The sequence below is a fragment of the Talpa occidentalis genome, unplaced genomic scaffold (genome assembly GCF_014898055.3).
Source record: "Talpa occidentalis isolate TD23 unplaced genomic scaffold, MPIMG_talOcc4v2.1 talOcc4.6, whole genome shotgun sequence".
In the NCBI taxonomy this organism is placed as follows: Eukaryota; Metazoa; Chordata; class Mammalia; order Eulipotyphla; family Talpidae; genus Talpa; species Talpa occidentalis.
The window spans coordinates 89,667,283-89,694,900 of record NW_023604972.1 but is presented as its reverse complement, the minus strand read 5'-3'; the positions used below and the strand labels follow the sequence as shown (position 1 = coordinate 89,694,900).

Here is a 27,618-nt window from a genome sequence, read left to right as displayed (position 1 = left end):
CTGACCTCCCCCTGCGTCACCGGACGGCGCGGGCCTCGTAAGCCTGCGCCTTCGCGTCATCTTCGCGCGACCCGCCTGGCCGTTCCATTTACCCGGTGGCTCCGCGCCTCCCTGTAGGGTCCTCGTGACTTCTGCAAGTGATACTGAATGGCTTAAGGGAGGGAACTGGAGGAACCCAAGCAGTTCTCCTCGGAGCTGAGGAGTCTCGGCGGACCCTCGGAGCCATTGGAGGTAGGTGATGGCAGCTCCCTTTAGGGTAGCCCCGACGCTCGTCGGGCCTTTCTTGCTATCTGGCATGCTGCCCGGGGGCATCTCAGTTTCCGCAGATTGGCTCAACTTCTTAACCAGCCTGCCAGCGTCTCGGCTGTTTGGCTTCGACCTAGATTTTTCTCCGCTACGAGCTCACCCTCCCCTAACTGTCTGCCTTTATCAGTTTCCGGAGTAATCCTCCCCTTTCCAAAGCGGTGGACAGTTTCCATTTCTGTCTTATGAGGTTCCTTCAATTTTGAATGCTCCCGCCCCCCTCTTTTGCGTGCATCTTCAGTGGCGAATCTGTCATAATATATTTAAAGACTCAGCTGAAGTGGACACTTGGAATCTCTCCAGGAGTCCCCCAGTTAGAATTAATGAAACCACTTCTCAGCTCTCAGTACTTAAGGTTTTTTGATATCCTACATTGTATTGTAATACCTGTTATTCTTTTAGTCCTAGGTTTTCAGGCACAGACCTCTTTCCGATAATTTTCTTTTTCACATGATTTCTTGCCTCCATGCCTTTGGGCTGTATCGAACTCCCCCTTACCCTCCCCAAATGCTCTTCCTCACTTTAATCTGGCAAAACGCTGCTACTGCGCCTCGCTTCTTTCTACTCGTTTTAAACTGTTCCTTTGAAGGCAGAGTTAGGTACTCCTTCAGCTATACTCTAATAAGGCACGAAGGCCCATATGCTTTTGTTGACTCCTATGTCAATATTCATATTATAGACAGCATTTTTTATTTGAAATTGGTGTTTTTCCCACAGAACCCAGCACAGTGCTTTCTACCTATGGTAGTCCTATCTTATTCCTCTTGCTTCCTTTAGATTGTGTCTTCTGTGTTTACAGATTTAATAGTTTAATGGTTATTAATCTGTAAGTTACCTCAGAAACTTTTCAAAGAATGCAGAGTGGAAATCATAATTATATATAGATTTGTGTAATGTATATAAAATATTGAGTAATGTATATAAAATATTTCCTTTTTCAGATTTATGCGGAGTCATTATAATTATTTTTAATCTCAATTCCAAAGGATTAACCACTGGACAACAGTGCAATTATATGAAATTATGGCTGGTTATAAGCCTGTAGCTATTCAAGCATATCCTGTACTTGGTGAAAAGATCACACAAGATACGCTGTACTGGAACAACTATAAGGTAAGTTTGTCAATCATGGGGTGAGGGGGCATTTGCATTTATGACAATGTGGAACTCTAATGAAAACTAATAACTAAAATTAATCTATCAGCAACTTACAGTTTGGGCAGATCAGTTGATAGTTAATATTTTTTTCTAGGAATTTTATAGAAAAGTCCATATTGCTTAATCAGTTTAAGTTTAGAATTTTGATTAATTAATGAATTTTATAATTTGAATCTCATGCAAGAAGTTTTTTATTTTTTTTAAGATTTATTTCTTTATACAAGAACTGGGGTACAGTCAGAGGTGCCGAAGGGTGAGGGAATTCACCAGAGACAGTGGGGAGCAGAACAGTCAGACAGACTGAAGACACTGCTGAGGGGAGCAGCAGGCAAGACAGGAGAGGTATGCTGTGCCATGTGGGTTTCTCCCTGGCTGGCCGCGAATCGAACCCGTGCTCCAGAGGCTGCAGACAGCTTCACATTGCAGCGCTCAACCCACTATGTCACCGGGGAGGCCCTACAAGAAGATGTTTTTGCCTTAACCTAAGGAAATAGGGCCTCCCTGGTGGCGTAGGCGGTTGAGCTCAGAGCTGTGAGGCTGTCCGCAGCCTCAGCAGCGGTGGTTCAGTCCCGGCCGGCCGGCGAGGGTCCCATGAGTCGCAGCAGACCTCTCCTGTCTTGCCCAATACTCCCCTCAGCAGTGTATTTCGTCATTCTGCCTGTTCTGTTCCCCAGTCTGTCTCTGGTAAAGCCTCTCACCCTCACGCGCATCTGGCCTATACCCTGGTTCTTGTATAAAGAAATAAATCTTAAAAAAAAAAAAAAAAAACAACCTAAGGAAATAGTGATGCAAAATTCTTACTGCTAAATTAGCTTACAAATGAGTTTTTTAAAAAGATGAGTAAGTAGAAAATGTGAAAAGATTGTGAGGTTTATGGAAAAAGTTTTTTTTTTTTAAAAGATTATGGTTTTTCTTTAGCTGTTTTTTTTTTTTTTTAAAAGATTTTATTTTATTTATTTATACAAGCACTGGGGTACAGTCAGAAGTGGGGGAGGGTGAGCGAATTCACCAGAGCTAGAGCGGAGAGCAGAACAGGCAGACTGACGAAGTACACTGCTGAGGGGAGCAGCGGGCGGCAGGAGAGGTCTGCGCACCATGTGGGACCCTCCCCGGTGGCCGGGGATTGAACCAGCGTTGCAGAGGCTGCGGGCAGCTTCGCAGCCCACGCTCAACCGCTGCACCACCGGGGAGGCCCTGGAAAAAAAGTTTTAATGGCCAATAAATGTATTACGAGACTCAACTTCACTCATAATTGAAGAAATGCAAATTAAGTAAAATTAGATATTGTTTTTCATTTATTATACTGGCACACATGAAAAATTTTGATCATCATTGCTACTCGAGGAAGGGAAATTACTATAAACTTTTTGGAGAGCAATTTGGCATTATCTGACATAAAACAATGTACACAACTTTTGGCTTTCTAGTCTCACAGCCTGGAACTTTCTCAATAAATATACTCCTGAAAGTTTGCTAACATGATTGATAACAACATGTGTGTGTGTGTGTGTGTGTATGTATGTGTATAAAATCAATGTATGTATATTTATGTTATATAAACATTCATTGAAATCTTATTTGTAATGTTAGAAATCTTAGAAGAACCTGTGTTTATTAATAGTGAACTGGTGGAGTAAATTATGATGGATGTTGTGGATGTTACATTTGTAGCTTACCTGAAAAGTTAGCTAATGTGCTAGTAAGTAATAGAAAGCAAGATATATAATGACCTGCATAGTATGCTGTGTGTTCAAAATATACATGGTTAAATGTGTGTGGGTATAACTTCCTTTTTCTAGTCATAATCACAGGAAACTCAACAGCTGAACAAAAAGAGTGAGGTGACTTTCTGAACATATATTATTTTACATTAATGGGAATAGAGATAGTCTGGGTGACAGGACTTGGGCAATTTTTTGATTTCTTTATACCTTTGTATTAAATACAGTCTAGTAAATGTTACTAAGAACAAAAAGAAATGGTCTGTAAGAAATTATGTAATGCTTAAATAGGTGTTGGTGTTCCCACTTGTAACTCTGTTAATCCTTTATATTGTTTTTCATTAAGACCCCTGTTCAGATTAAGGAGTTTGGCGCAGTGTCAAAAGTAGACTTTTCTTCACAGCCACCATATAATTATGCTGTTACAGCTTCTTCAAGGGTAACTATAATACTGCATTCCTTATTTTTTATATAGTTTATATTTACTACTGATCTTGAGGCATCTGTTGAGTTACCATGTTTTTTATCTTGTAGATTCACATTTATGGCAGATACTCCCAAGAACCTGTAAAAACCTTTTCTCGATTTAAAGACACAGCATACTGTGCTACTTTTCGACAGGACGGTAAACTGCTTGTGGCTGGCAGTGAAGATGGTGGAGTTCATCTTTTTGATATAAGTGGAAGGGCTCCCCTTAGGCAGTTTGAAGGACATACAAAGTAAGCAACAGTTGGTTTTTATGTGTCCTTTTTGTTTTTTTGGTGTAATCTAAGCTGTATTCATTTTCTAGGCTTTGAGTAAAAGCAGAGAATTTAAAAAAAAAAAAAATTCATGAATATTATGTAACTTCAGGTACTTTTCCCCTGGTGGGCCTATGGCAGAGCTTAACCTAGGTCCCATGGTTGAGTTTCATGCGACTTGTGAATCCCCTAGAATTGTGTGTGACATTTTGGGAAATGTGCATTTATCTAGGGAGACATCCTGCAGCTTTCATTAACTTCTCACTGAGTTCTGTGACCTGGTTGAGATTATAAACACTGGTCTAATGGCAACTATTAGACTAACTACTAATGAGAATTATGTAGGCCTGGACTATATTTGAGGTTGGAAGCTAGATTCTCTTCTTGGATTTAGTACTTTGCCCTTTGGTAAATTGAATGGCTAGGGCAGTTTATATTACAGCTTTGTTGCAGGATTCCCTGAATTATTTAAATTATTCAGAGTAACTTTGTATTCAGTCTTATAAATGTCTTTGTGAAAATTGGGTACTGATTTTAAAATCTCAAGTGTTTTTTATAATGTGTTAACGGGGTAGTTACCTATCAGTGAAACATTTCACTTTGATTGTATTAGAACATTCATCTTAATTAAACAGCTAGAATTGTAAGTAGAATTGCTAACATATTAGAAAATAAAGTTGTAAAGCTATTGTTTAATATTCTTATTACTTTCATAGTGTGGGGTTATTTAAAATTTTAAGTTGGCTTGGGGACAAACACCTGTTTTAAAGGTTTTTTTGGTCATGACTTTCCCCTGTAGTTATGCTCAGAAACTGAGCTTTTTTTGGGGGGGGCGGGCAGGAGGAGAGGAGTTGGAAGATGTCAGAAATACAAATTTTTTCTTACTTTTTAATATACTGATCCTTGATCTTTCAGAGCAGTTCATACAGTAGATTTTACAGCTGACAAATACCATGTGGTTTCTGGGGCTGATGATTATACAGTTAAATTGTGGGATATTCCAAACTCCAAAGAAATTCTGACATTCAAAGAACATTCTGATTATGTGAGGTGTGGATGTGCTAGCAAATTGAATCCGGATCTCTTTGTAACAGGTTGGTAAACTCCTTTTTTTCCTCTCATGAAGTTGATTATTTTATTATGAAATATTTTAATACTGCTTTGGGACTTTTTGGATAGACTTTTTAGGAGTTAAAATTTTTATGAAGGAATATGTTTTTGTTTATCCTATTCAAAAAATTTTTTTCTTCTTTTGTTGATTGTTTTTATTGTCTTCCAAATGTGTTTGGAACATCAGGCTGCGTTGAAAACTGTCAGTACCTTCGTGAGTTTAGTGGTCTGGTTTTTGCAGAGTCTTCAGCAACCAAGAAACAGAGACAGTGGGGTTCATGTTCTTTGTGGGTGCCTGTGCAAAGATTCCCAGATGACTCAGTAGTGACAGTAGTCTGAAAATAGAAATAGTTGAAGATTCTGTAGTATAGTATGGTGGGTTTGAAGGTACTGTATCTTCATGAATTTACAAAAATTTAAAATTTTTATCTACATCTTTTAATATTTATCTGAATACTGACACACACATTTTTTGTTGTTTTGAGCAGTGAAACTTACATAATGCCCAATTTGACATTTTAGGATCATATGATCATACTGTGAAGATGTTTGATGCACGAGCAAATGAGAGTGTTATCTCTGTAGAGCATGGACAGCCAGTGGAGAGTGTCTTGCTTTTTCCTTCTGGAGGTCTTCTGGTGTCAGCAGGTATTTCTTTTGAAAATTACTTTCACCAATGTTGTTGATCTTGAGTTATTTCATTATTAGTTACTTGCTATAATTTTATCATGTACACTTGAATTGCATATGTGAGTTTTTGCTAGGTTGATAATTGGGACAGGCAAATAGTTATCTCTTATTGAGTATCTGATGTAAGTCAGCTGTGCTGTTACATGCATATTATCTCTAATGCTCTAGGTAAAGCTACAAGGTAGGTAATTTTCTCCCTATGTTACAACTTACTATGTTGCAACTAAGAAAATAAGTTTTAACTAATTTGTCCAAGGCACAGTGTTAAGTGACAAATCTGAAATCCCAGACCTGAGGGCCTACATTATACACTAAACTCTCCTCCATCTTCTTTGATCCCAGAAATCCTAAAAGATCTACAGTAGCTTTTGAAAAATAGTTTCTTTTAGATCAAAAATGGGCTTTTCTCAAATCATTTGATTAAGATGGCCTTTCCCGGCAAGTTGCCAATAGTCTGGAGGAGGGATAATGTGGAGTCAAGCAGGGCCTTGATACATTTCTCATCAAATTGAAACTGGAGTGTTTTTTTGTTGTGTTGATCACAGTGTATTATCAGAATTATAATGGAAGAAATAAATTTGTTGAAATAGTCCAAATTAATGTGTTGACATTAGGAGAATGTATAGGTAGGTTGTGTGCATGTTTGATAGTATATATAAGGCTGTGGGTATAGCTTCTTTTTAATTCTAAAATCTGAATAGAATTACCCTGTTTCATTTTCTATTCCCTAGTACCTTTTTGCTTTAAAAATACATTGATAAATTGTCAGATGTGTTCATTTTTCTTGCTGTTATTTTGAGAAGTGGAAATAAATTCAATCTGAACAGGGAGAATGGAAACCTTTTTGCTAATCTGCAGTGTGCTACTAGCTAATCCTGTGACCTTATTCAACCTCTTAATTTCTAAAGACCTTGCAAGTGCACTATTGGTTTAGATCAGTGGTTTCAAGTTGGTTTAGATCAGTGGTTTCAAAGTGTATCTTAGGAGCTACCATATGTGGGGAGACAGGGACGGTAAAGTCAGTTCCAGGCCCTGTTTCTAGTCAAGATAGATAAAAACTTCTCTCCCCTGCTTCCCCTTGTCCTACTTTACCTGCTAGCCTTTTGCTTAATTTTTTTTTTGCAAATAAGGATGCTGTATTAAAAAAATTCTTTTTTTTTTTTTTTTAAGATTTATTTATTTATACAAGAACTAGGGCTACAGGCCAGAGGTGCAGGAGGGTGAGAGAATTCACCAGAGATAGAGCAGGGAGCAGAACAGGCAGATGGACCAAAGATGCTGCTGAGGGGAGCAGCGGGCGAGGCAAGAGAGGTGTGCTGCGCCATTTAGGTTTCTCCCTGGCTGCAGAGGCTGCAGACAGCTTCACAGCACAGTGCTCAACCCGCTGCGCCACCAGGGAGGCCCTAAAGAAATTCTTTTTTAAGCATCAGATTGAATTACTTCTAAGGATCCTTCTAATTTAGAGTAAAATTTTTAGGGAAGTTTTTCAGGTTTGTTGGGATTCGCAGAATTTTTAGGAAAGGAAATCTATATTTTTCATTCCCATGGCTATACAAAATACCTTTTAAAGAATGATTTTATCATAAATTTCTTTAAAAAAATCCTTTTCAGGGCCTCCCTGGTGGTGCAGGTGGTTAAGTGCCGCACTCTGAAGCTGTCCGCAGCTTCTGCAGTGTCACGGTTCGATCCCTGCTGGCCTCGGAGCAACCCACATGGCGAGCAGACCTCTCCTGTCTCTCCTGCTGCTCCCCTCAGCAGTGTATTTCATCAGTCTGCCTGTTCTGTTCCCCACTCTGTCTCTGGTGAATCCTCTCACCCTCCCACGCATCTGGCCTGTACCCTGGTTCTTGTATAAAAATAAATAAATCTTTAAAAAAATAAAAAAAAATCCTTTTCAGATATACTTTTACTCTGCAGGGCATTTCTGTATGAAATATGAAATTATTTAATCATTGTAACAGTTCTGGGGAAGGAATGGTTTTTATTTTTAGTTATTTACCTATTAAAGAGTACAACTTTATTTGAAACCAGCAGTCTGGCTCTGGAACCTCTTACTTAACTTCCTTGCTGTGGAGTGTCCAATGATGAATGCTTTTGAGGTCTTTAAAATTTTGAATCTACAGGCAGAAATCAAACCACCAATTATTTCTTTTTATAGGAGGTCGTTACGTTAAAGTCTGGGACTTGCTGAAAGGAGGACAGTTGCTAGTGTCTTTGAAGAATCATCACAAAACGGTGACGTGTTTATGTCTAAGCACTTCTGGACAGAGATTACTTTCTGGCTCACTGGATAGGTTAGTATTTTCATTTAACTTATTAATCATTAGTATGCAACACCTTGAACAACATTTCGTTATAATGTTAAAAATCGATTCCTGGCTGCATTCACTGTCTGCGTGGACTTTGCAGTTCTCTCCTTATCTGTGTGGGTTTTCTCCAGCCACTCTGGTTTCCTTCTGTATCTCAGAGTTGTGCATCTTAGGATCATTGGTGTGTCTGAATGTCCCAGTTTGAGTGAGTGTGGAGGTGTGTGTGTGAGCCCTTCTGAGCTGGAAGGGCATCCTCTCCAGGATTGGCTCCTGCCTTGTGCCCTGAGCAGTGGGAGTAGTCTCTGTGCACCAAGGCCCTGAACTGGAAGAAGCAGGTTGGAAAATGAATGAATATTGTTGAGTATTAGAAGTATTTTTGGTTTTTATTGAGAAGTTTGGTGATGTTTTTGTGACCAGAAGTCTACTGTACGAGCTTAACTCTTGTTTATATTAACTAGCATATGGTAACATTGGTTTCATTATACAGTTGTTTTGCTTAAAGTCGATTTCCAAGAATCTATCCACAATGTTAAGTGAGAACTTACTATACAAGTGTATACAAGTGTTCAGTGCTTGAGGAAGTGCATTATTTCAGTAGTTTTGGTGACAGAATATTCTGCCAGTTGGTTTCTATGAAAATTTGTTGATTTGAAATTAGTTTTGAGCTTTTGTTTACATATAGCACTTTTCTCCATTGACAGAATTGATTACTTTAATTTACATATACTTTTTAAGGGTTTTTTATTTATTATTTGAATATTAATCTTTTAAAATAATTGTGTATTTTGAAAAGTTTAAGTATATATATATATGGATTCTTGGTTATATTCTTAAAAATTAAAACTCCATGTGAAAATTTCTGTATACTATGTGATCTAAATATTGGTGCGTTTAGATACTTTAAATGGGTGTATTAGTTAATGTTAATGTTTAGTTAGTTAATGTTTTAATTAGTTAATGTTTTAGATTAGCTTGTATGATAGAAATATAATGCAAGCTATATATGTAATTTATTTATTTTTTTTTTAATTTTATAGAGGCATGTTTATTTGTTTATTTGTTTGTTTTGTTTTTGTTTATACATGCACTGGGTACAGTCAGAAGCGTGGGAGGGTGAGAGAATTCACCAGAGCCAGAGCGGGGAGCAGAGCAGGCAGAGGGACCGAAGTACACTGCTGAGGGGAGCAGCGGGCCGCAGGAGAGGTCTGCGTGCCATGTGGGACCCTCCTCCGGTGGCCGGGGAGCAGCCGGGGATCGAACCGGCGCCTCAGAGGCTGCGGGCAGGTTTGCAACCCAGCGCTTAACTGCTGCGCCACCGGGGAGGCCCTATATATATAATTTAAATGTCTTAGTAGCCACATTAAAAAGGTAAAAAGAGCTAGGTAAAATTAATAATACATAGTTATTTAGTTCAGTATATCTAAATTATTAGTTCAGTATATAAACAATGTAAAAAAATTTTTTTCCTCTAGGAAAAACAAGGTAAACATCAAAGTATCTAATTCAGGCCTATGATACAATATTTTACAATGATTAAATTTAAATACCATTGTGTTTAGCAGAAGAAAGTTGAATTTAAGAGAAAAATATTTTTACTACCTCAGTTAAATAAATTAAAGTTAATTAAAATTAAATAAAATTTAAAAATTTAGTTCTTCATTTTCACTAGCCACATTGTAAATACTTAATTGCCACATATGTCTAGAACAATGGCACAATTATAAAATTTACTTAGAAGTCATCTATTTTTTTTTTTTAAAGATTTATTTATTTACTTTATTTATTTATACAAGCACTGGGTACAGTCAGAAGCGTGGGAGGGTGAGAGAATTCACCAGAGCCAGAAAGGGGAGCAGAGCAGGCAGAAGGACCGAAGTACACTGCTGAGGGGAGCAGCGGGCGGCAGGAGAGGTCTGCGCGCCATGTGGGACCCTCCTCCGGTGGTGGGGAGCAGCCGGGGATTGAACTGGCACTGCAGAGGCTGCGGGCAGCTCCGCAACCCAGCGCTCAACCGCTGCGCCACCGGGGAGCCCCAGAAGTCATCTATTTTTCAAGCAAAAAATGCGTCATGACTTTTCCAACAACTCAATATTTTCATATTTCCTTTTCCTCCCTTGCTATGAAAAGTCTTAGTTTTCAGCATTTTATTACAAAGTTCAGTGTTTTAAAAACTTCTTAAAATGCTTCTAAGATTAAGGAATTCTATAACTATTTAGCCGATTCTTTGAAATGGTGTTACTGAGCTGTTTGGGACTTGATTTTTAGATGTGTCCCTCGAACACTAAGTGTAAGTAGCCCTATTTTGATTGGTTCTCAACTGGGAGTGAATTTTTTTTGGTGATTTTTCCCAACTAGGGGGTGGGATGTTACTGGCAGGTAGTAGTGAAAGTAAGGTTACTGCTAAACATCCTGCAATGCACAGAACTTCCCACAAAGAATTACCTGACTCAAAATGTCAGTAATGCTGAAGTTAAGAATCCCTGCTCTTTTGATATTCAGGGTACTTTCATTGACAAATTTGCTTTATTTTCAAATTTTATCTTCAAATGATAGTGATTCATAGTCTATCTTATTTATTATACAAACATCATGACTAGTGCTAATAAACAGTTTACTTTTTAAAGAGATTCAGTGATGAATGAATGAGTTTGTAATTAACATTTCTAATCAGTTTTTCTTCACTGTTGTGTAAATTTTAACGTTAATATATTAGATGTTCAAATAATAGAAAATTTGCATTTTATGTACATGGTTTGTGACAAAGCTTTTTATTTTTACTAGGAAGGTGAAGGTATATAGCACAACTTCCTACAAAGTAGTTCACAGTTTTGACTATGCAGCTTCAATTTTAAGTCTTGCACTTGCAGTAAGTACTTTTATCTCTTTTTAAAACTTTCACTAATCTTGCATATTACATTGAAAGTAAAATGGCATTTTAGGGTTAATATTCATGTTTGAATAAATCTTACTTTCGCCACATTAGATAATTGAGTTAAGAAAATTGCTAGAATCTGACTTGTCTCAGTAACAGCTTGAATTTAGATTCCAGTTCTACTCACTGCGTATCTTCAAACTAAATAAGTGCTATGGCTATGGGTATTGTTAACACTAACAGCAGGCCAGGAAGTTTATAAATCTCTCTTCAACACTTTCAGCTCTAGGATTAAATTCTCTGGAAAGGCAAGCCGGCTCTCCAAACAAACAAACATGCAAACAAACAAAATAGGATAGTGAAGGGGACAACAAAATAAGATGATTATCTTCATTGACTGTGCTTTCTGGAATATTCATTGTTTCATGAACCATTGAGGAAAAGGCATTTGAATACATTACATAGAAACTGGATTTGGGAGAGCAAAGCTTAATTGCAAAGTATTTTCTTGGCAGCGTTGTGGAACGTCATACCACTGTGTAATACTTCTTAAGGGAGGATACAGGAAAAAAATATTTTGAATTTCCCAAGATGTCATTAACTTTTTATTATTATGCAAACTTTTCCAGTGATATTTTACAACACATGTAAGTTCTGTCAATATGATAATATCTTAGAGGAAAAATAGCTGCTCTTTTTGTGGAGATCATTGCTAGACAAAGTTTCTGTATCTGCATGGGATTCCTGGTAAAAGTATGGATAAGCAGCACACATATTATGAATGTTATTTTGAAGAAAAATTACTATACATTATGAGCTGGGAATAGACTAACTTATTTTTCTAATTGCTGTTAGCATGAAGATGAGACCATAGTTGTAGGAATGACCAATGGAATACTGAGTGTTAAACATCGGAAATCTGAACCAAAGAAGGATTCTCTTCCTAAGAGAAGAAGGCCTGCATATCGAACCTTTATTAAAGGAAAAAATTACATGAAGCAACGGGTATTTATGTACTTTTGATATTTTTCCGAAAGGTGATATTTATGAGATAGCTCCACCCCCTTGACATCACTGGAAAATGTAGTTCATATGGCAGTTAACTTTATTTTGCTCTTGTCTACATCAGCTTTATCTCCAGATTGCTAGATGAAGACGTTACTCATATGTAATGGGGAATAAGGACTACTTTATTTAATGTCCTAAATCATAGTAACCTTGGAGTGCTCTGCCGTATTCAAAGAATTGTCTTTTGCACAATTTCTGACTTGGTCTTTTAACCAACCCTGAGAAAGAGTAACATCTGTAATGTCTGCTGTATTCAGTATCTAAGAGGATTGAGGTATAAAAGAAGTTGTGATTAAGCCAGAATTTCATTATTGGTAATTAGGATTGTTGGGAGTGATTTCTACTAAAGCACATTGCCTGCCATGGAAAGATACTTTAAAGAGTAATTTACGCTCAGAACTGAGATAATCATGTATTGTAACTTAAAATCATAGGATAGTAGCAGCACGTTGATGTTGAAAATGTTATTTCATTTTTATTTAATCTACATAATGGGCATATGAACATTCTCTTGCAGTTCAGGGATACTTTGATATAGAAATACCATTGTGAAAAGATTGAATGAAATTATACTGATACTGATTTTTTCTATGAATTTACTTTTTAAATACAGGATGACATTTTGATCAACAGACCATCAAAGAAATACCTAGAATTATATGACAGGGATCTGAAACATTTTCGGATCTCTAAGGCACTTGACAGAGTCCTTGAGGTAAGTGAGGAACAGTTTCTTTTTTAAAATTAGTTTTAGGTTCACAGCAAAATTGAATGAAAGGTCCAGCGATTTTCCATATTCCCCATCCCTGCACATGTGTATCTTCCTCGCCTGTGAATATCCCCCACCAGAGTGGTACATTTGTTACAACTGATGACTCTACTGGGGACACATTTTAAAGAGAATTATTTTATTTCTTACCTTGCATAGTATTACCATGACTCAAAACTATGAAGGTAATAACTTATTTAAAATTGGTAACTGTTAGGGTTTTTTCTTGTGCTGTCTTGTGTGCTTATTAACTCTGAAAATTTTTTCAGCCTAGTTGTACTATAAAGACACCTGAGATTACAGTCTCTATCATAAAGGAGCTAAATCGAAGAGGGGTCCTTGCAAATGCCCTCGCAGGTCGGGATGAAAAGGAAATTAGTCGTGTTCTTAATTTTTTGATAAGGTATGTTTTGTGTCTGTGAAACACTCGTATTTTGCATTTGAAATCCTTTATCTCCAAATGAGAGATGTTGGCTTTTAGCTTGATCTTTATAATGAATCAGTGGAATAATTCAGTAAATCAATTTTAAGGATTTAAAAAAAAATTTCTAAATTTCAGTAAAGAAAATCTTTGCTTTGTAGGAATCTGTCTCAGCCACGATTTGCCCCTGTTTTGATCAATGCTGCTGAAATAATTATTGGTAAGTAGATGTTGAAATGTGAAAAATCCTAGCATGTTTGCAAAAAGTAGAGGTGTCAAATAATGATATAAAATTGAAATTTGAATAGATTGAAGTACCTTATTTTTTTTTTTTTTTTTTTTTTTATAAATTTTATTGTTATATTCCCCATACAATTGCAGCCCCCCCATTCTGACCCCAATCCCTCCCCTCCCACCCCCGCCCCCCTAAAAGTGTCTCTGGTTCATAGTTTTTTGTTGATTTTGATTTTCACTTTCTTATAGTTATTCATTTTCCTGGTCCCTTATTTAAGTTTTCTAGGTTCCTGCTATGAGTGAGACCATCCGGTACTTTTCTTTTTCTTTTTGGCTTATTTCGCTGAGCATGATCCCTTCCAGCGCCATCCATGTTGCTGCAAATTGCATGTGTTTATCTTTTTTGAATGCTGAGTAATATTCCATGGTATATATGTACCACATCTTCTTGATCCAGTCATCTATTTTTGGGCATTTGGGTTGTTTCCAAAGCTTAGCTATTGTAAACAGTGCTGCTATAAACATAGGGGTGCAGGTGTTCTTTGGAATTGATGTTTCTGTGTCCTTTGGGTAAATACCTAGGAGTGGAATTGCTGGATCATATGGAAGCTCTATGTTTAGTAGGTCCAGAAATCTCCATACAGTTTTCCACAGTGGTTGGACCAGTTTGCACTCCCACCAACAGTGCAGAAGAGTTCCTTTTCTCCACACCCTCGCCAACATTTGTTGTTGCTAGCTTTTTTAATATGTGCCATTCTCACTGGTGTAAGATGGTATCTCATGGTAGTTTTGATTTGCATTTCCCTGATGACAAGTGATGTTGAACATTTTTTCATATGCCTGTTGGCCATTTGCATTTCCTCTTCAGAGAAGTTTCTTTTAAGCTCTTCTGCCCATTTTTTGACTGGATTATTTTCTTTGTTGTTGTTGAGTCTCATCAGCTCTTTGCAGATTTTTGTGATCAGTCCTTTATCATTAGTGTTGGGTGCAAAATGTTCTCCCAGTTGGTGGGGTTTCTCTTTGTTTTTGTTATTGTCTCTTTTGCTGTGCAAAAGCTCTTTAATTTGATGTAGTCCCAGCTGTTTATCTTTGCCTTCACTATCACTGCTTTGGGTGATGTGTCTGTAAAGATGTCTTTGATGTGCAAATCACGTAGTGTTTCGCCTATATTTCCTTCTATATTTTATGGTTTCAGGTCTTATGTCTAGTTCTTTAATCCATTTTGAGTTGATTTTTGTGTATGGTGTGAGGTGGTGGTCAAGCTTCATTCTTTTGCATGTAGCAACCAGTTTTCCCAGCACCATTTATTGAACAAACTTTCTTTGCTCCAATGCATATTCTTTGCTCCTTTGTCAAAGATTAGTTGACCATAAATCTGTGGGTTTATTTCTGGATTTTCTATTCGATTCCATTGGTCTGTATGTCTGTTCTTGTTCCAATACCATGCAGTTTTGATGATTATGGCTTTGTAGTATAGTTTGAAGTCTGGGAGTCTGATGCCTCCATTCCCTTCTTTTTTTTTCAGGAGAGCTTTGGCTATTCGGGGTTTTTGGTGATTCCATATGAATTCATCAATAATTGTTCTATTTCTTTGAAGAATGACATTGAAATTTTGATTGGAATAGCATTAAATCTGTATATTGCTTTTGGTAGGATGGCCATTTTAATAATGTTTATTCTTCCAATCCATGAGCAGGGGATGTCTCTCCATTTCTTTGTGTCTTCTTCTATTTCTTTTAACAGTGTTTTATAGTTTTCTTTGTATAGGTCCTTTACCTCTTTTGTTAGATTTATTCCCAAATATTTGATTTTTTTGTTTCAATAACAAAGGGATGGTCTTTTTGATTTCTTCTTCTTCAGATTTATTGTTTGTGTATAGGAAGGCTACTGACTTTTGCGTGTTGATTTTGTATCCTGCCACTTTACTGAACTGATTGATGAGTTGAATTAGCTTTTCTGTGGAGTTTTTGGGGTTCTCTATGTATAATATCATATCGTCTGCAAATAGTGATAGTTTGACTTCTTCTTTTCCTATTTGGATTCCTTGGATGTCTTTCTCTTGTCTTATTGCCCTGGCTAGGACTTCCAGTATTATATTGAAAAGCAATGGTGAGAGTGGACATCCTTGTCTTGTTCCAGATCTTAATGGAATTGCTTTCAGCTTTTCACCATTGAGAATGATACTGGCTGTTGGCTTGTCATAGATGGCCTTTATGATGTTGAGGTATGTTCCTTGTATCCCCAGAATTTCAAGGGCTTTTATCATGAATGGGTGTTGCACTTTGTCGAAAGCTTTCTCAGCATCTATTGATATTATCATATGGTTTTTATATTTCTTTTTGTTGATGTGTTGGATAACGTTGATTGATTTTCGGATGTTAAACCATCCTTGTGCCCCTGGAATGAATCCAACTTGGTCGTGGTGAATTATCTTATGGATACATTGTTGGATTCTGATAGCTAAAATTTTATTGAGGATTTTTGCATCAGTGTTCATTAGGGAGATTGGCCTGTAGTTTTCCTTTTTTGTGTTGTCCTTGTTCGGTTTTGGTATTAGTGTAATGTTGGCTTCATAAAACGTGTTTGGTATTTTCCCTTCCTTCTCAATTTTTTGGAAGAGTTTGTGAAGGATAGGCACTAATTCGTCTCTGAATGTTTGGTAGAATTCATTTGTAAATCCATCAGGTCCTGGGCTTTTGTTTTTGGGAGGTTTTTTATTACCATTTCAATTTCGCTAATTGTAATTGGTCTGTTTAGGTGTTCTATTTCTTCTTTATCTAGCTTTGGGTGATTGTAGAGTTGTAGGAATTGTCCATCTCCTCTAGATTGTTAAACTTGTTTCCATATAACTGTTCATAGTAGTTACTGATTATTCTTTTGATTTCTGCTGTGTCCGTTGTGATTTCTCCTCTTTCATTGATGATCCTGTTTATTTGTGCTTTCTCCCTTTTTTCCTTTGTGAGCCTGGCTAGGGGTTTGTCTATTTTATTGATTTTTCAAAAAACCAGCTCTTGGTTTCATTGATCTTTTGGATTGTTTTTTTAGTTTCAATTTCATTTATTTCTGCTTTGGTTTTTATTATTTCTTTTCTTCTACTGGTTTTGGGGTTTTTTTGTTGTTCTTTTTCTAGATCTTTGAGCTTCGAGATGAGGTTGTTTCTTTGCGTTCTTTCTTGTTTCTTGATGTGAGCTTCTATTGCTATATATTTCCTCTTATTACTGCTTTTGCTGCATCCCATACATTTAGGATATTAGTGTCCTCCTTGTCGTTCAATTCAAAAAATTTTTTAATTTCTTCTTTGATCTCCTCATTAGTCCAATGGTCTTCCAGTAGTGTGGTTTTTAATCTCCATGAGGTAGGAAAGTTCCTTGCCTTCTTTTTATGGTTTATTTCTAGTTTGATGCCTTCATGGTCAGAAAAGATGGTTGATATGATTTCAATCTTGGTGTATCTGTTGATGTTTGTCTTGTGCCCCAGTATGTGATCGATCCTGGAGAATGATCCGTGTGCGCTTGAGAAAAATGTGTACTCCGTTTTTTGGGGTTTAGTGTTCTATAGATGTCTGTTAAGCCAATTGCTCTAGGTCCTTATTTAGAGCTTTGGTTTCTTTACTTATTTTTTGTCTTGTTGATCTATCCATTGTTGATAGTGGTGTGTTGAAGTCTCCCACTACGTATGTGTTTTCTCTGATGTCTGTTTTCAGAGAGGACAACAGTTGTCTGATATTTTGGTGCTCCTTCGTTTGGTGAGTATATGTTAATGAGTGTTATTTCTTCTTGAAGTATTGTCCCCTTGATCATAATGTAGTGACCATTGGGGTCTCTTTTTATCTTTTTGAGTTTGAAATCTGTTTTATCTGATATAAGTATAGCTGTTCCTGCTTTCTTTTTTGGTCCATTTGCTTGTAGGATTGTTTTCCATCCTTTAACTTTGAGCCTATTTTTATCTTTTGTAGCTAAATGTGTTTCCTGGAGACAGCAAAAGGTTGGGTTTTGTTTCTTAATCCAGGCTGCCACTCTGTGTCTTTTTATTGAAGAGTTTAGTCCATTTACATTTAGAGTTAATATTGATATGTTAACATCTGTATTTGCCATTGTGTTTGTCTTTCCTTTGATTTTATTTATTTATTCTTTTAATAACTTTTTTTTTTTTTTTGGCCTTCTTTCATTGTTATTCGTCCCTCTGAGGTTCTGGCTTTAGGACTCCTTGTAGTATTTTTTGGAGTGGGGGTTTAGTTGCAATGAAATTCCGGAGTTTCTGTTTGTCTGGGAAGGTCCATATTCTTTCTTCAAAGAGGAAGGAGAGCTTTGCGGGATAGAGTATTCTTGGTTGGCATCTGTTTCTTGGAGTCTGTTGACTATGTCCCTCCACTCTCTCCTTGCCCGTAGTGTTTTCTTCGGAGAAGTCTGATGTCAGCCTGATTGGTTTCCTTTGAATGTTATCTGTTTCTTCCCTCTTGCCAGCTTCATTATTTTTTCCTTGTCCTGGATTCTTGGGAGCTTTACTATTATGTGTCTTGCTGTATTTTTCCTTTCGTCGTGGAAGTTTGGTGTTCTTCTTGCTTCTTGTATATCAATTTTCAGCTCCTTCTTCACATTTGGGAAGTTCTCTTCAATTATCTCTTTGAATATTTTCTCTGTTCCTACATCTCTCTCCTCTCCTTCTGGTATTCCTATAACTCTTATATTTCCTTTCCTCATGGAGTCAGATAGTTCCCGAAGTCTTTCTTCGTTCTTTTTCCTTCGTACTTCTCTTTCCTTTTCTGTTTTGGTTCTTTTTATTTCTGTGTCTTCAAGATTACTTATTCGTTCTTCCATTTCATCTATTCTGCTTTCATTGCTTTTCCCAGAATTCTTTAGTTCTTCCATTAATTCTTTGATCTCCTGCATTTCTTTTACTTCCCTCTTTAGGGACTCAATTCTTTCTTCTGACCATTGTTTTCCCTCTCTAGGGACTCAATTGCATTCTTCTGATCGTTGATTATTTTTCCCTTATCATTGTTTTCCTTTATGACTTCTGTCAGTTTTTAATCACGGCAATTTTAAATTCTCTTTCTGGAAGGCTCAGAAATTCTTCCAAGTTATTGTCTTTGCAATCTGGGGGCTGGCTTTCTTTTTGTGGTGTGCTTTTTCTCTGGAGAGTTGCTAGGTTGCGTGTGGTTCTTCTCCTCCCTACTGTCTGTTTTCTAATTTGCCGTATGCGTTGGGACACTGTGTTGTTGGGACTGGCCGGCATCTTGGGTGGGCTTCTCTGTTCCCCTCTGGTTCTTCCAGGAGTCATCTGTCAGTTTCAAGCAGCCTTTAATGGAGAAAGGTCCCTGTTCTAAAATGCCGATGTGGGGACACACTCCCCTGTGCGCCTGGTCTGCCCCGGCGGTGGGTTCCTGCTCCCCTCTGGGCTTGGACTGCAGGCCAGAGGGGGTCTGGCGTGGGCGAACTTCCCCCGCTCACCTCTGGCTCCTGAGGAAGCCTTCTGCAGGTAGTCTTTACTGAAGAAATGTCCCTGTTCTAAAATGGTGATGTGGGACACACTCCCTGCGCGTCTGGTCTCAGGCACACTCTCTGCGCGCCTGGTCTGCCCCGGCGTGTGGGTGCTCGCTCTCCCTGTGGGCTCAGACTACTTGTTCGGAAGGAGCCAGGTGTGGGCTAACTCCCCAGCTGGCCACTAGCTCCTTCAGTAGCCTGTGCTGGGGTCAAGTCGCTAGGTGCGCCAGAGATCTCTCCTAGAGCCCTTGGGGAGCTGATTTTCCACCCCGTGGGACAGGGAGCAGAGCGGGGGATGGTAGGGTACACCTCAATGGCTTTGGGGTTGCTGTGTCTGCCTTGTGCCCCACCGTCGTGGGGAACCCACGCCCCTAATTTCGTGCCCCAGGTCTCAGTTCCAAAGCCCTCAGTTCCAGGACGCGGGCTGTTGCCCAGATCAGTGGCGCGGGAATGGCGCCTTTTGAATCCCGCTCCCCTGCCTGGGCGCCTTGTTCCTGCTCACTCAGGGAGGCCTCCGCCGTCTCCCCGCAAGCCTAGGTCGCAGGCGCGGGGACCTGGGCAGCTGCGATCCGGTCTGGATCCGCACCACTTTCCGCGCAAGCTTACCGGGCGGCCGGGGCTGTGTGCTGGTGCTGGTCTCCTCCTGGGGGGCGGGGCTCTCTTTAATGGCGCCCGGAGCTCACCTCCGCGGCGGATCCTGCAGGGTTCGCCTCAGCTCCCGTTCACGGGGTGTGGTGGCTGCAATAGTTCCCTTTCCACTCACAGTCCCGCTTGCTGTGTCCGTTTTTCTTGTTGGCCGTTTTGGTTTGTTGTTTCCTCCTCTTGCCGGTCGGAGAGTGCCGCCTCTGTGGGCGGGGGAGGGGAGCAGGGTTCTGCGCTTCCCTCCCTTCTGGTCCTCTTTTATGGCCACTTTCTTCTTCGGGCAGTTTGCTGGAGTCGTCCGTTTATCTTCCGTGTCCCAGTTCTCACTGGGACCTGCCGCTTTTCCTCCCTATTAACTTTTTTTAATGGGAGATCTTACTCGCAGCGTCTCCTCGCCGCCATGTTGCTCCGCCCACTTTCTGAAGTACCTTATTTTTATCATTTCTCCAGTAAGAATATTCATGGAGAAAATGAACACAGTAATAAAGCTATGCATTTAAAAAATGGAGTAAAATGTTTTTAGTAGTTTGACTTTGTATTGCTGGTAGGGAATTAACATTTTTTCCCCCAACCTTCTCTAATGACTTTGACAACTTTCAATGGGAAAATGAAAATAAATCAGAACCTCCATCATGTCCTTTTTTGTTTTTTGTTTTTTTTTTAATAATAAATTTTATTTTTATATTCCCCATACAATTGCAACCCCCTTATTTTGACCCCAATCCCTCCCTCCCACCTTCTACCCCCCATAGAGTGTCTCTGGTTCATAGTTTTTGTTAATTTTGATTTTCACTTTCCCATAGTTATTCATTTTCCTGGTCCCTCATTTAAGTCTTCTAGATTCCTGCTATGAGTGAGACCATCCGGTATTTTTCTTTTTCTTTCTGGCTTATTTTGCTGAGCATAATCCCTTCCAGCGCCATCCATGTTGCTGCAAATTGCACATCATGTCCTTTTTTGAAATACATCTATTCAAATGGATTATCTGCTTTCTGTAAATCACAAATTAACTGTAAAATAAGCTCACATATTTCACTGTCTTTATATCTAATATTTTTATATTTTTCCTAAATATTGCTGTTCACTTAATTGTATAGGAGGATATTTCTAGTTAATGTATTTCTTTCTTTCTTTTCTAGATATATATCTGCCTGTGATTGGTCAGTCACCTGTAGTTGATAAAAAGTTTTTGGTACTTCAAGGACTTGTAGAAAAAGAGATTGATTACCAAAGAGAGCTTCTTGAAACCTTGGGGATGATGGATATGCTTTTTGCCACTATGACAAGGAAAGAAAGTACTCTGTGTTGCAGCATGCATCTGATGGATTTCTAGAAAATAAGAAGATAGAATCATAGTGTTTACTACAACTAAACCTAAAAACTCCTAACTTGGAATAGATTTGACTCTATTATTGGAAGGAGAATTTTTTTGATATTGTAAAAACTCTTTTAGAAGCAATTTTATGGAAGAGACCGGAATAATTATGATTGGAAAATAAGTACTTATATTAGACATGGTTTCCATGTAATATTTTGAATTATTTTATGGCACCTTTGGCTGGAAGATCTCATTTGTCCTGGTTATACTGTCTGTCTACCTTGATCATGCTGATAGTAATCTTGATACAACAAAGTTCTGTATCACCCTGTGGGTAGGCATTCAGAACTCTGGAAGGGGTTTTTCGATTGGGAATTCTGCCAAAGAAACGGGTTTCTTTTTTACTTCTTCCTTCAAAAAGAACAACAACAAATCAACAAATGACAGCAAATAAACTCTTCATTTTGATCAGTGCTGTTGGGATTTCCAGGCTCAGCGAAACTTGCCTCCTCTCTGACATTGTTAAATGTCTGAGGCCCCATGCTTCATCTGGTAATAGAACCATCTCTGTTCCAAGTGTGGCCAACTCTGAATATTTCACACCAGATGGACATGTACTCAGAATGTGTTGAGGCAGATTTGATACCTAAAAATCGTGCTATCACAGGTTTTCTTTTCATTTTTTTTAAGCTTAATTCTCTATCAGAATGTGGTTTATAATTGGACCATTTCTCTTCCCCTCAAAATACAGTCTTTTTACCATGTTTTCAACTTGATTCAGGTGAGGGGAATGATAAAGTTTGCATTTCTCTTGCAATAAATAGCCTTTCAGCCTTTTATACATGTTTGGAGCTTATCTTCTAGTTAACCTACCCCTCTGAAAACCATTTTCTCTTATCTGTATTTAAATTTTTTCCCTATTCTTTACAATCATCTTGTGATGAATATCAAGTCCCAGAGTAGCTTGCCTTGAAAAATAGTTTTTTTTTTTAATGTGTTCAATGTAAATCATTTTTTATAAAGAAATTCCTATTTTCTTTTTGACTTTCAGAGATGTATCAGTTCCTGATGGATTGTCACTGATTAGTGACAGCTAGCACTCTTTCACACTTGCTACCTCTTCTACTTCCCCCAATTCCTGTTCCACCCCAAGTAGTTAATTACTGTAGGGAAATATGCCGTTAGCTATGGGAAGATCTTGTAGTGGGATTTCCTCTTAAAACTTCAGTTTTATGAATTTAGGTATTTTTTAATGTTCTGGTGCAGGCATGTGCTTAAAACAGGGTCTAGTTTCTCTTTTATGACCTGTCTTAAGCATTCACATAGGGCAGTGACTAGTAAGAAACCAGGAGTTTGCTTCCTTGAAGAATTAGGAGGTGATCAGGGCCATCTTGAGAAGGGTTAATTTATAAATAACTTAAAAAAATTTTTTTTAAAAAAAGATTTTAAAATTTAACTTCATGGTACATTGGTAACTTGAATACTAGTGTATTTTAAATTGAAATCTAAAATTCTAGCTGTTATCAAGACTAAGGTGTGATGGAGTTTTCCACACATTTGATTCTCACCACAGCCATCCAAGGTTTGTTTCATTTCCATTTGACATTGAATTAACTTTGTGAACTCACTCTTGAAGTCCCCAAGCTGGAGTTCCTCACTATGCCAGCACTCTGAATGACTGCCTGCTGGGGCTAAACTGCCCATTCCCTTTAACAGAACTTTCCCTAGTGCTGCAGTTTTCAGATGAAATTTGTAATGATTACAAATTCCCAGAAATGTTAAGAAATAACTCCCATAGCCATCAATACTTTTGTGTTAGGTTTAGTTTTTATATTCATTAGGGCAAACTAATATTTGCTATTTTGAATTTTTAAATAAAGTGAACATATTACGGTATGACATTGGCTTTTGGGATCTAACTTACTGTCTAATACTTTTAGACTAGTGATTATTAGTTAAAAGATATTTTCAAATGTTACTAAGCATGCAAAAATGAAATGGTTCAGAGAATTTGGAAAGTATGTTTAATTTATTACATTGTAGGGATTAAGTACTTGGGAATTTTTGCTTGTAGGGGCAAGCATTTGAAGTGCTGTGTAAAAGAAAATCAAATATTTTAAATGTATAAATTCTGTTAAGTTGTTTAAAGGAATTTGGATTATAAATGAGTCTGTTTAAAGAAATTTAGTCTGTTCAATTTTAATGAACTCTATCAAACATCGCTTAAAGGTGCCCTTCAAAGTGATTATTAAAATGTACAGATTTCTAAATGGAATGTTTGTAAGTTAGACATACAAGCTTAAGGAAAGCTTTAATATCCTTTGACAAGTAACCCAATTGACTTTCCTGTGTACAAAATGCTTTTTCAGACGCTGAAAAGTACTCTGATTTATAAGTAGGCTACGTGCCTGTTCTCCTAGGCCATAGTTGACTGGACCATGGGTGGTATACCTGACATAAACAGGGAGTTTTAACTGATATTTGTAATAAAATTCTTGATCTGGGAAAATGTGGGAGGCTACAAATGCTGTCCTTGTTCCAGCTGCTCATCTTCATCTAAGGGAATGCTCTCTACCTCTGCAGCGCCGCACCCCTCACCAGTATTGTTTCTAAGATGTATTCCCTGAATAGGGCACTTCTTATTCCACAGGATACTTAATTACTGTATAGAGAGGGAATACTGTTTTCTCACTCTGCACACAGCAGAACTGAGATGACACAAAGTTTAAGTGGCTGGTCCAAATTCATCCTGTTGGTTAGTGACAGATTGTGGATTTGAACTCAGGAAGTCTGGTTCAAGCATATATTCCCAATCACTACAGGAATAACATATTCTAGAAATGTGAAAATACACCCTTACTAATCTTTGTATTCTTGACTTAGTCTAGTATACATAGTTGGTGGGTAGTAAATGTGTGCAGAATGAATGAGTAGAATGAATGTGTATTGGTTCCAGCTTGGCAATTGACATGAAAACAGCAGCTTGGTTACTCTATATAAGATGAAGTGGTTATATAATCGTTTTTCTGAGAGCTACAAATCAAAATGTTTTCTGGAAACTCACTGCCCATTGAGAATTTGGGTGAAATTGAACCATGTAGTGGGTCCTTATCTTAGCTCACTGTTAGTCCACCAGGTGGCAGTATTATTTTGAAAACCATGAGAAATGGTCTTTCCCTCATCCTTTTCCTAAATCAGTTTGCTGTTACTGAGTAGTGTGAGTTCTTTTAGAAAATAACCAAGATACTCAGTTATTATTATGTTGACCAGTTAAAAAAGCCATCTATAATAAGTGTGAATTAGAAATATGGAAATTAAATTACTCAAAGTCCTCTGAATTAAAGATTGAACTTTCCAATAATGTAGAATAATAGAACACGAACTTGAACAGATAGATCCCTGATACCTTGGGCTGAGAACATGATCTTGGGTAGATCCATGATACATTGGGCTGAGGTTTCCATATTTGTCATGAATGGGGTTAATATCACCTCACTTGCTTAGGTTGATGCAAATAAATGATTAGGTGAGATAGAAAGTGTTCTCCTGTCATGTGTTTTTCATGTTTGATTATGGTGAGTCCACTTACCCTTTATCAATTGTGAGCTTTTTCTTAGCTTCTTGATTACTGACATTCAAATCACTTTGGTAAGAGTTGAGTTGAAGTTTTACACTGTTATAAAGGATGTTTTCTAAATAATTACATAAGCTTTGTACTGAAGAGTATAACTGATTGTCAGGCCTACAAGCATTTTGAAAGCAGATGATAGGATATGATGTTACAAATAAGACATTATCCACTTGTTCATAAACTGTTAGTTGAAAGTAAAATATTAGTTGGTGTTGAGTCTTTAGTGTCATAGTGAAAGATTTAAATGGTAAATGTCTTTAGACATTTATTAATGCACACTTCATTCAAATTAAGTATTAGTTGGGACTCTTACAACTTTACTGAGAAAAGGTTAAAAATATAAACTAGGTTAATTTAATGAAGGTTGACAATTTTCTATAAAACGTTACTATAAAACTGAGTTCATAAAAGATATATTCTTGACAAAGTGCTCACAGTTTTTTTTCTTGAATGCACCAGTCAAAAGGCAATTTCCGGGCCTCCCCTGGTGGCACAGCGGTTGAGTGCTGGGCTGTGAAGCTGCCCATAGCCTCTGCGGTGCCAGTTCGATGCCCAGCCACCGGCGAGGGTCCCACATGGAGCAGCAGACCTCTCCTGTCTCATCCTCTGCTCCCCTCAGCAGTGTATTTCGTCAGGCTGTCTGTTCTGTTCCCTGCTCTGGCTCTGGTGAATTCTCTCACCCTCCCGCACTTCTGATTGTACCCAGTACTTGTTTAAATAAATAAATAAATCTTTTAAAAAAAAAAAAAGTCTTTGCTTTAAAAAAAAGCAACTTCCTCTTTTTTGTATTTTTCTTTTGAAATTTTGAAATTTGAAATATTTTTGTATTTTATATTGAAATTTATTAACAGCAGCAAATACGAATTTCTAAGAGATTACTGTGTTTATAGCCATTATTTTCTACCATAAAATCATTACCCAAATGTACACATAATGTAGTGGTTTTAATTACTTAATTTGCAGAAAACTCTAGATAAACTGGTTATCTTTGTAAATAAAGTATTGTCTCATTGCTATAAGCAGGTCATGCAATCAATTATAAATTTTCTTAGGAACCGGACAAGGAGTTCATTTGAAAGTCAGAACACTAATAATAATAAGCTGTAATATCAATAGTTCAAACAGCAACATGGATTATTTTATTTTTGGATTTCTTTTTTTTTTTAAAGATTTATTTTATTTGTACAAGAACCGGGATACAGGCCAGATGCCTGGTGAGAGGATGCACCAGAGACAGAGCGGGGAACAGAACAGGCAGACTGATGAAATTTACTGCTGAGGTGAGACAGGAGAGGTCTGCCGTGCCAAGTGGGTTGCTCCAAGGCCGGCAAGGATCAACCAGCACTGCAGAGGCTGTGGATAGCTTCACAGTGCTGCGCTCAACCGCCCGCGCCACCAGGGAGGCCCTATTTTTGGATTTCTTAACAGTATGGTATGTGAGAGTATGAATCTCCTGTGTCCATCCTGGAAAAATGAGTGATTACAAGACTTAAAATTTGAGTGCTGACTCACTTACATAGGTGACATAAGGTTGAATGAGTAAGAAGTGAGCAGTGAGCACAGGGACCTTGTATACCTTAAGTGGCACCTGCACACAGGAGGGGTAAACAAATGTTTGCTGCTTAAAATCTGAATTCTGTAGCGGCAAATATGAGCTGAGATGTTGGTGATCAGGGCTGCCAGATTGGGAACTACAGAGAAATGGAAGTTTTGAGGACAGAGACTTTAAAACCATGGGGCTTTATTTTATTTATTTTGAAATTAGTTTAGACTTACAGAAAAGTGCAGCTTCCCCCAGCTTCTGCTAATGTGAACAAGGCACATAATCATAGTGCAAGCTATCAAACCCAGGGAATTCATTTTGATGTAATGAAAATATACCAATTTCGGGCCTCCCCTGGTGGCGCAGGCGGTTGAGCTCAGCTCTGTGAAGCTGTCCACAGCCTCTGTAGCGCTGGTTCTATACGGCCGGCCTGCGAGAGTCCCACGTGGTGCAGCAGACCTCTCCTGTCTCACCCGCAGCTCCCCTCAGCAGTGTATTTCAGTCAGTCTGCCTGTTCTGCTCCCCACTCTGTCTCTGGTGAATCCTCTCACTCTCCAGCGAATCTGGCCTGTACCCCTGTTCTTGTATAAATAAATAAATAATTAATTAAAAAAAATCTTAAAAAAAAAGAAAATATACCAATTTCTCTAGTTTTCTCCCTGAAGTCTTTCCTGCTCCGGGTTTCAACCCAGGATCCTCCAGTCTATTTAGCTGTGTTCTCTAAGCCCCTCTAACCTGTAATGATTCCTTAGACTTTCCTTGTCTTTCATGACCTTGAAACTTTTATGAATATTGGTCAGTTATTTTGTAGAATGTTTTAATTTGGGGTTGTCTGATGTTTTCTTTTGATTAGATTTAGGTTACATGTTTGGGCAAGAATACCACAGATGCGAATGTATCTTTCCCAGAGAATCGTAACAGGTTTTCATGATGCAAATACTTTACTAATAGTAGTCTTAACTTTGATCTCTTAATGAAGGTATTTCATCGTAGATCAGGTTTCTCACTATTGAGAAATATCTTAGAAAAGATACTTAGAGATTATGCAAATATACTGCTTCTGTCTAAACTTTCACCCACTAAGTTTAGCACCTACTGGGAATCTTGCATACAGCAATTACTATTATGGTGCTCAAATGAAATACTTTCTTTTTCCTTTATCATTGGAATCTTTTGGTAAACGAGTGTTGTTCCTTGTCTCCCATTTGTCCACAAGTATGGATTAATGCATAATTTAATTTTATAGATTATATCAATACTATTATTTTCTTGCTCAAGCTGCTCCAGTGTTGGCCATTTCCTTCAGAATAGCTACTGTGTTCTTTTAATACCTCATTATTTTCCCCGAATACTTCCTTATTTTCTAGTATCAAAAGTAACACCTTAAATTTTCCCTTCTTCAACCCGGGAATCAGTTCTCCAAGAAAATATTTTTTATTAGAGAAAGTGTTAGAAACCAAGGTTTGAGCTCCAGGCATGCTCACTGTATGGTGTCGGTGCTGTTTGTAGGGTTTCAGGCCCTTTTAGTGAACAGGTCTAGGAAACACGTTAATGTGTCCTAACAAACATGTCTATATTTGTGTTTATATATCTCTCTCTGTGTATG

The 27,618-nt window shown here is 37.9% G+C and overlaps 1 protein-coding gene across 1 annotated transcript; it reads left to right on the top strand.

The window, feature by feature from the left end:
• The first annotated feature begins 53 nt into the window (after positions 1 to 53).
• LOC119260828 (U3 small nucleolar RNA-associated protein 15 homolog) lies at positions 54 to 20,979 on the top strand. The gene is made up of 13 exons (XM_037529928.2): positions 54 to 231; positions 1,245 to 1,416; positions 3,529 to 3,621; positions 3,717 to 3,901; positions 4,838 to 5,016; positions 5,555 to 5,680; positions 7,881 to 8,016; positions 10,813 to 10,897; positions 11,759 to 11,908; positions 12,585 to 12,686; positions 13,010 to 13,143; positions 13,323 to 13,381; positions 20,660 to 20,979. The coding sequence occupies exons 2-13, from the start codon at positions 1,327 to 1,329 to the stop codon at positions 20,851 to 20,853; spliced, it is 1,533 nt and encodes a 510-aa protein (XP_037385825.1). The 5' UTR covers positions 54 to 231; positions 1,245 to 1,326; the 3' UTR covers positions 20,854 to 20,979.
• The last annotated feature ends 6,639 nt before the right edge of the window (positions 20,980 to 27,618 follow it).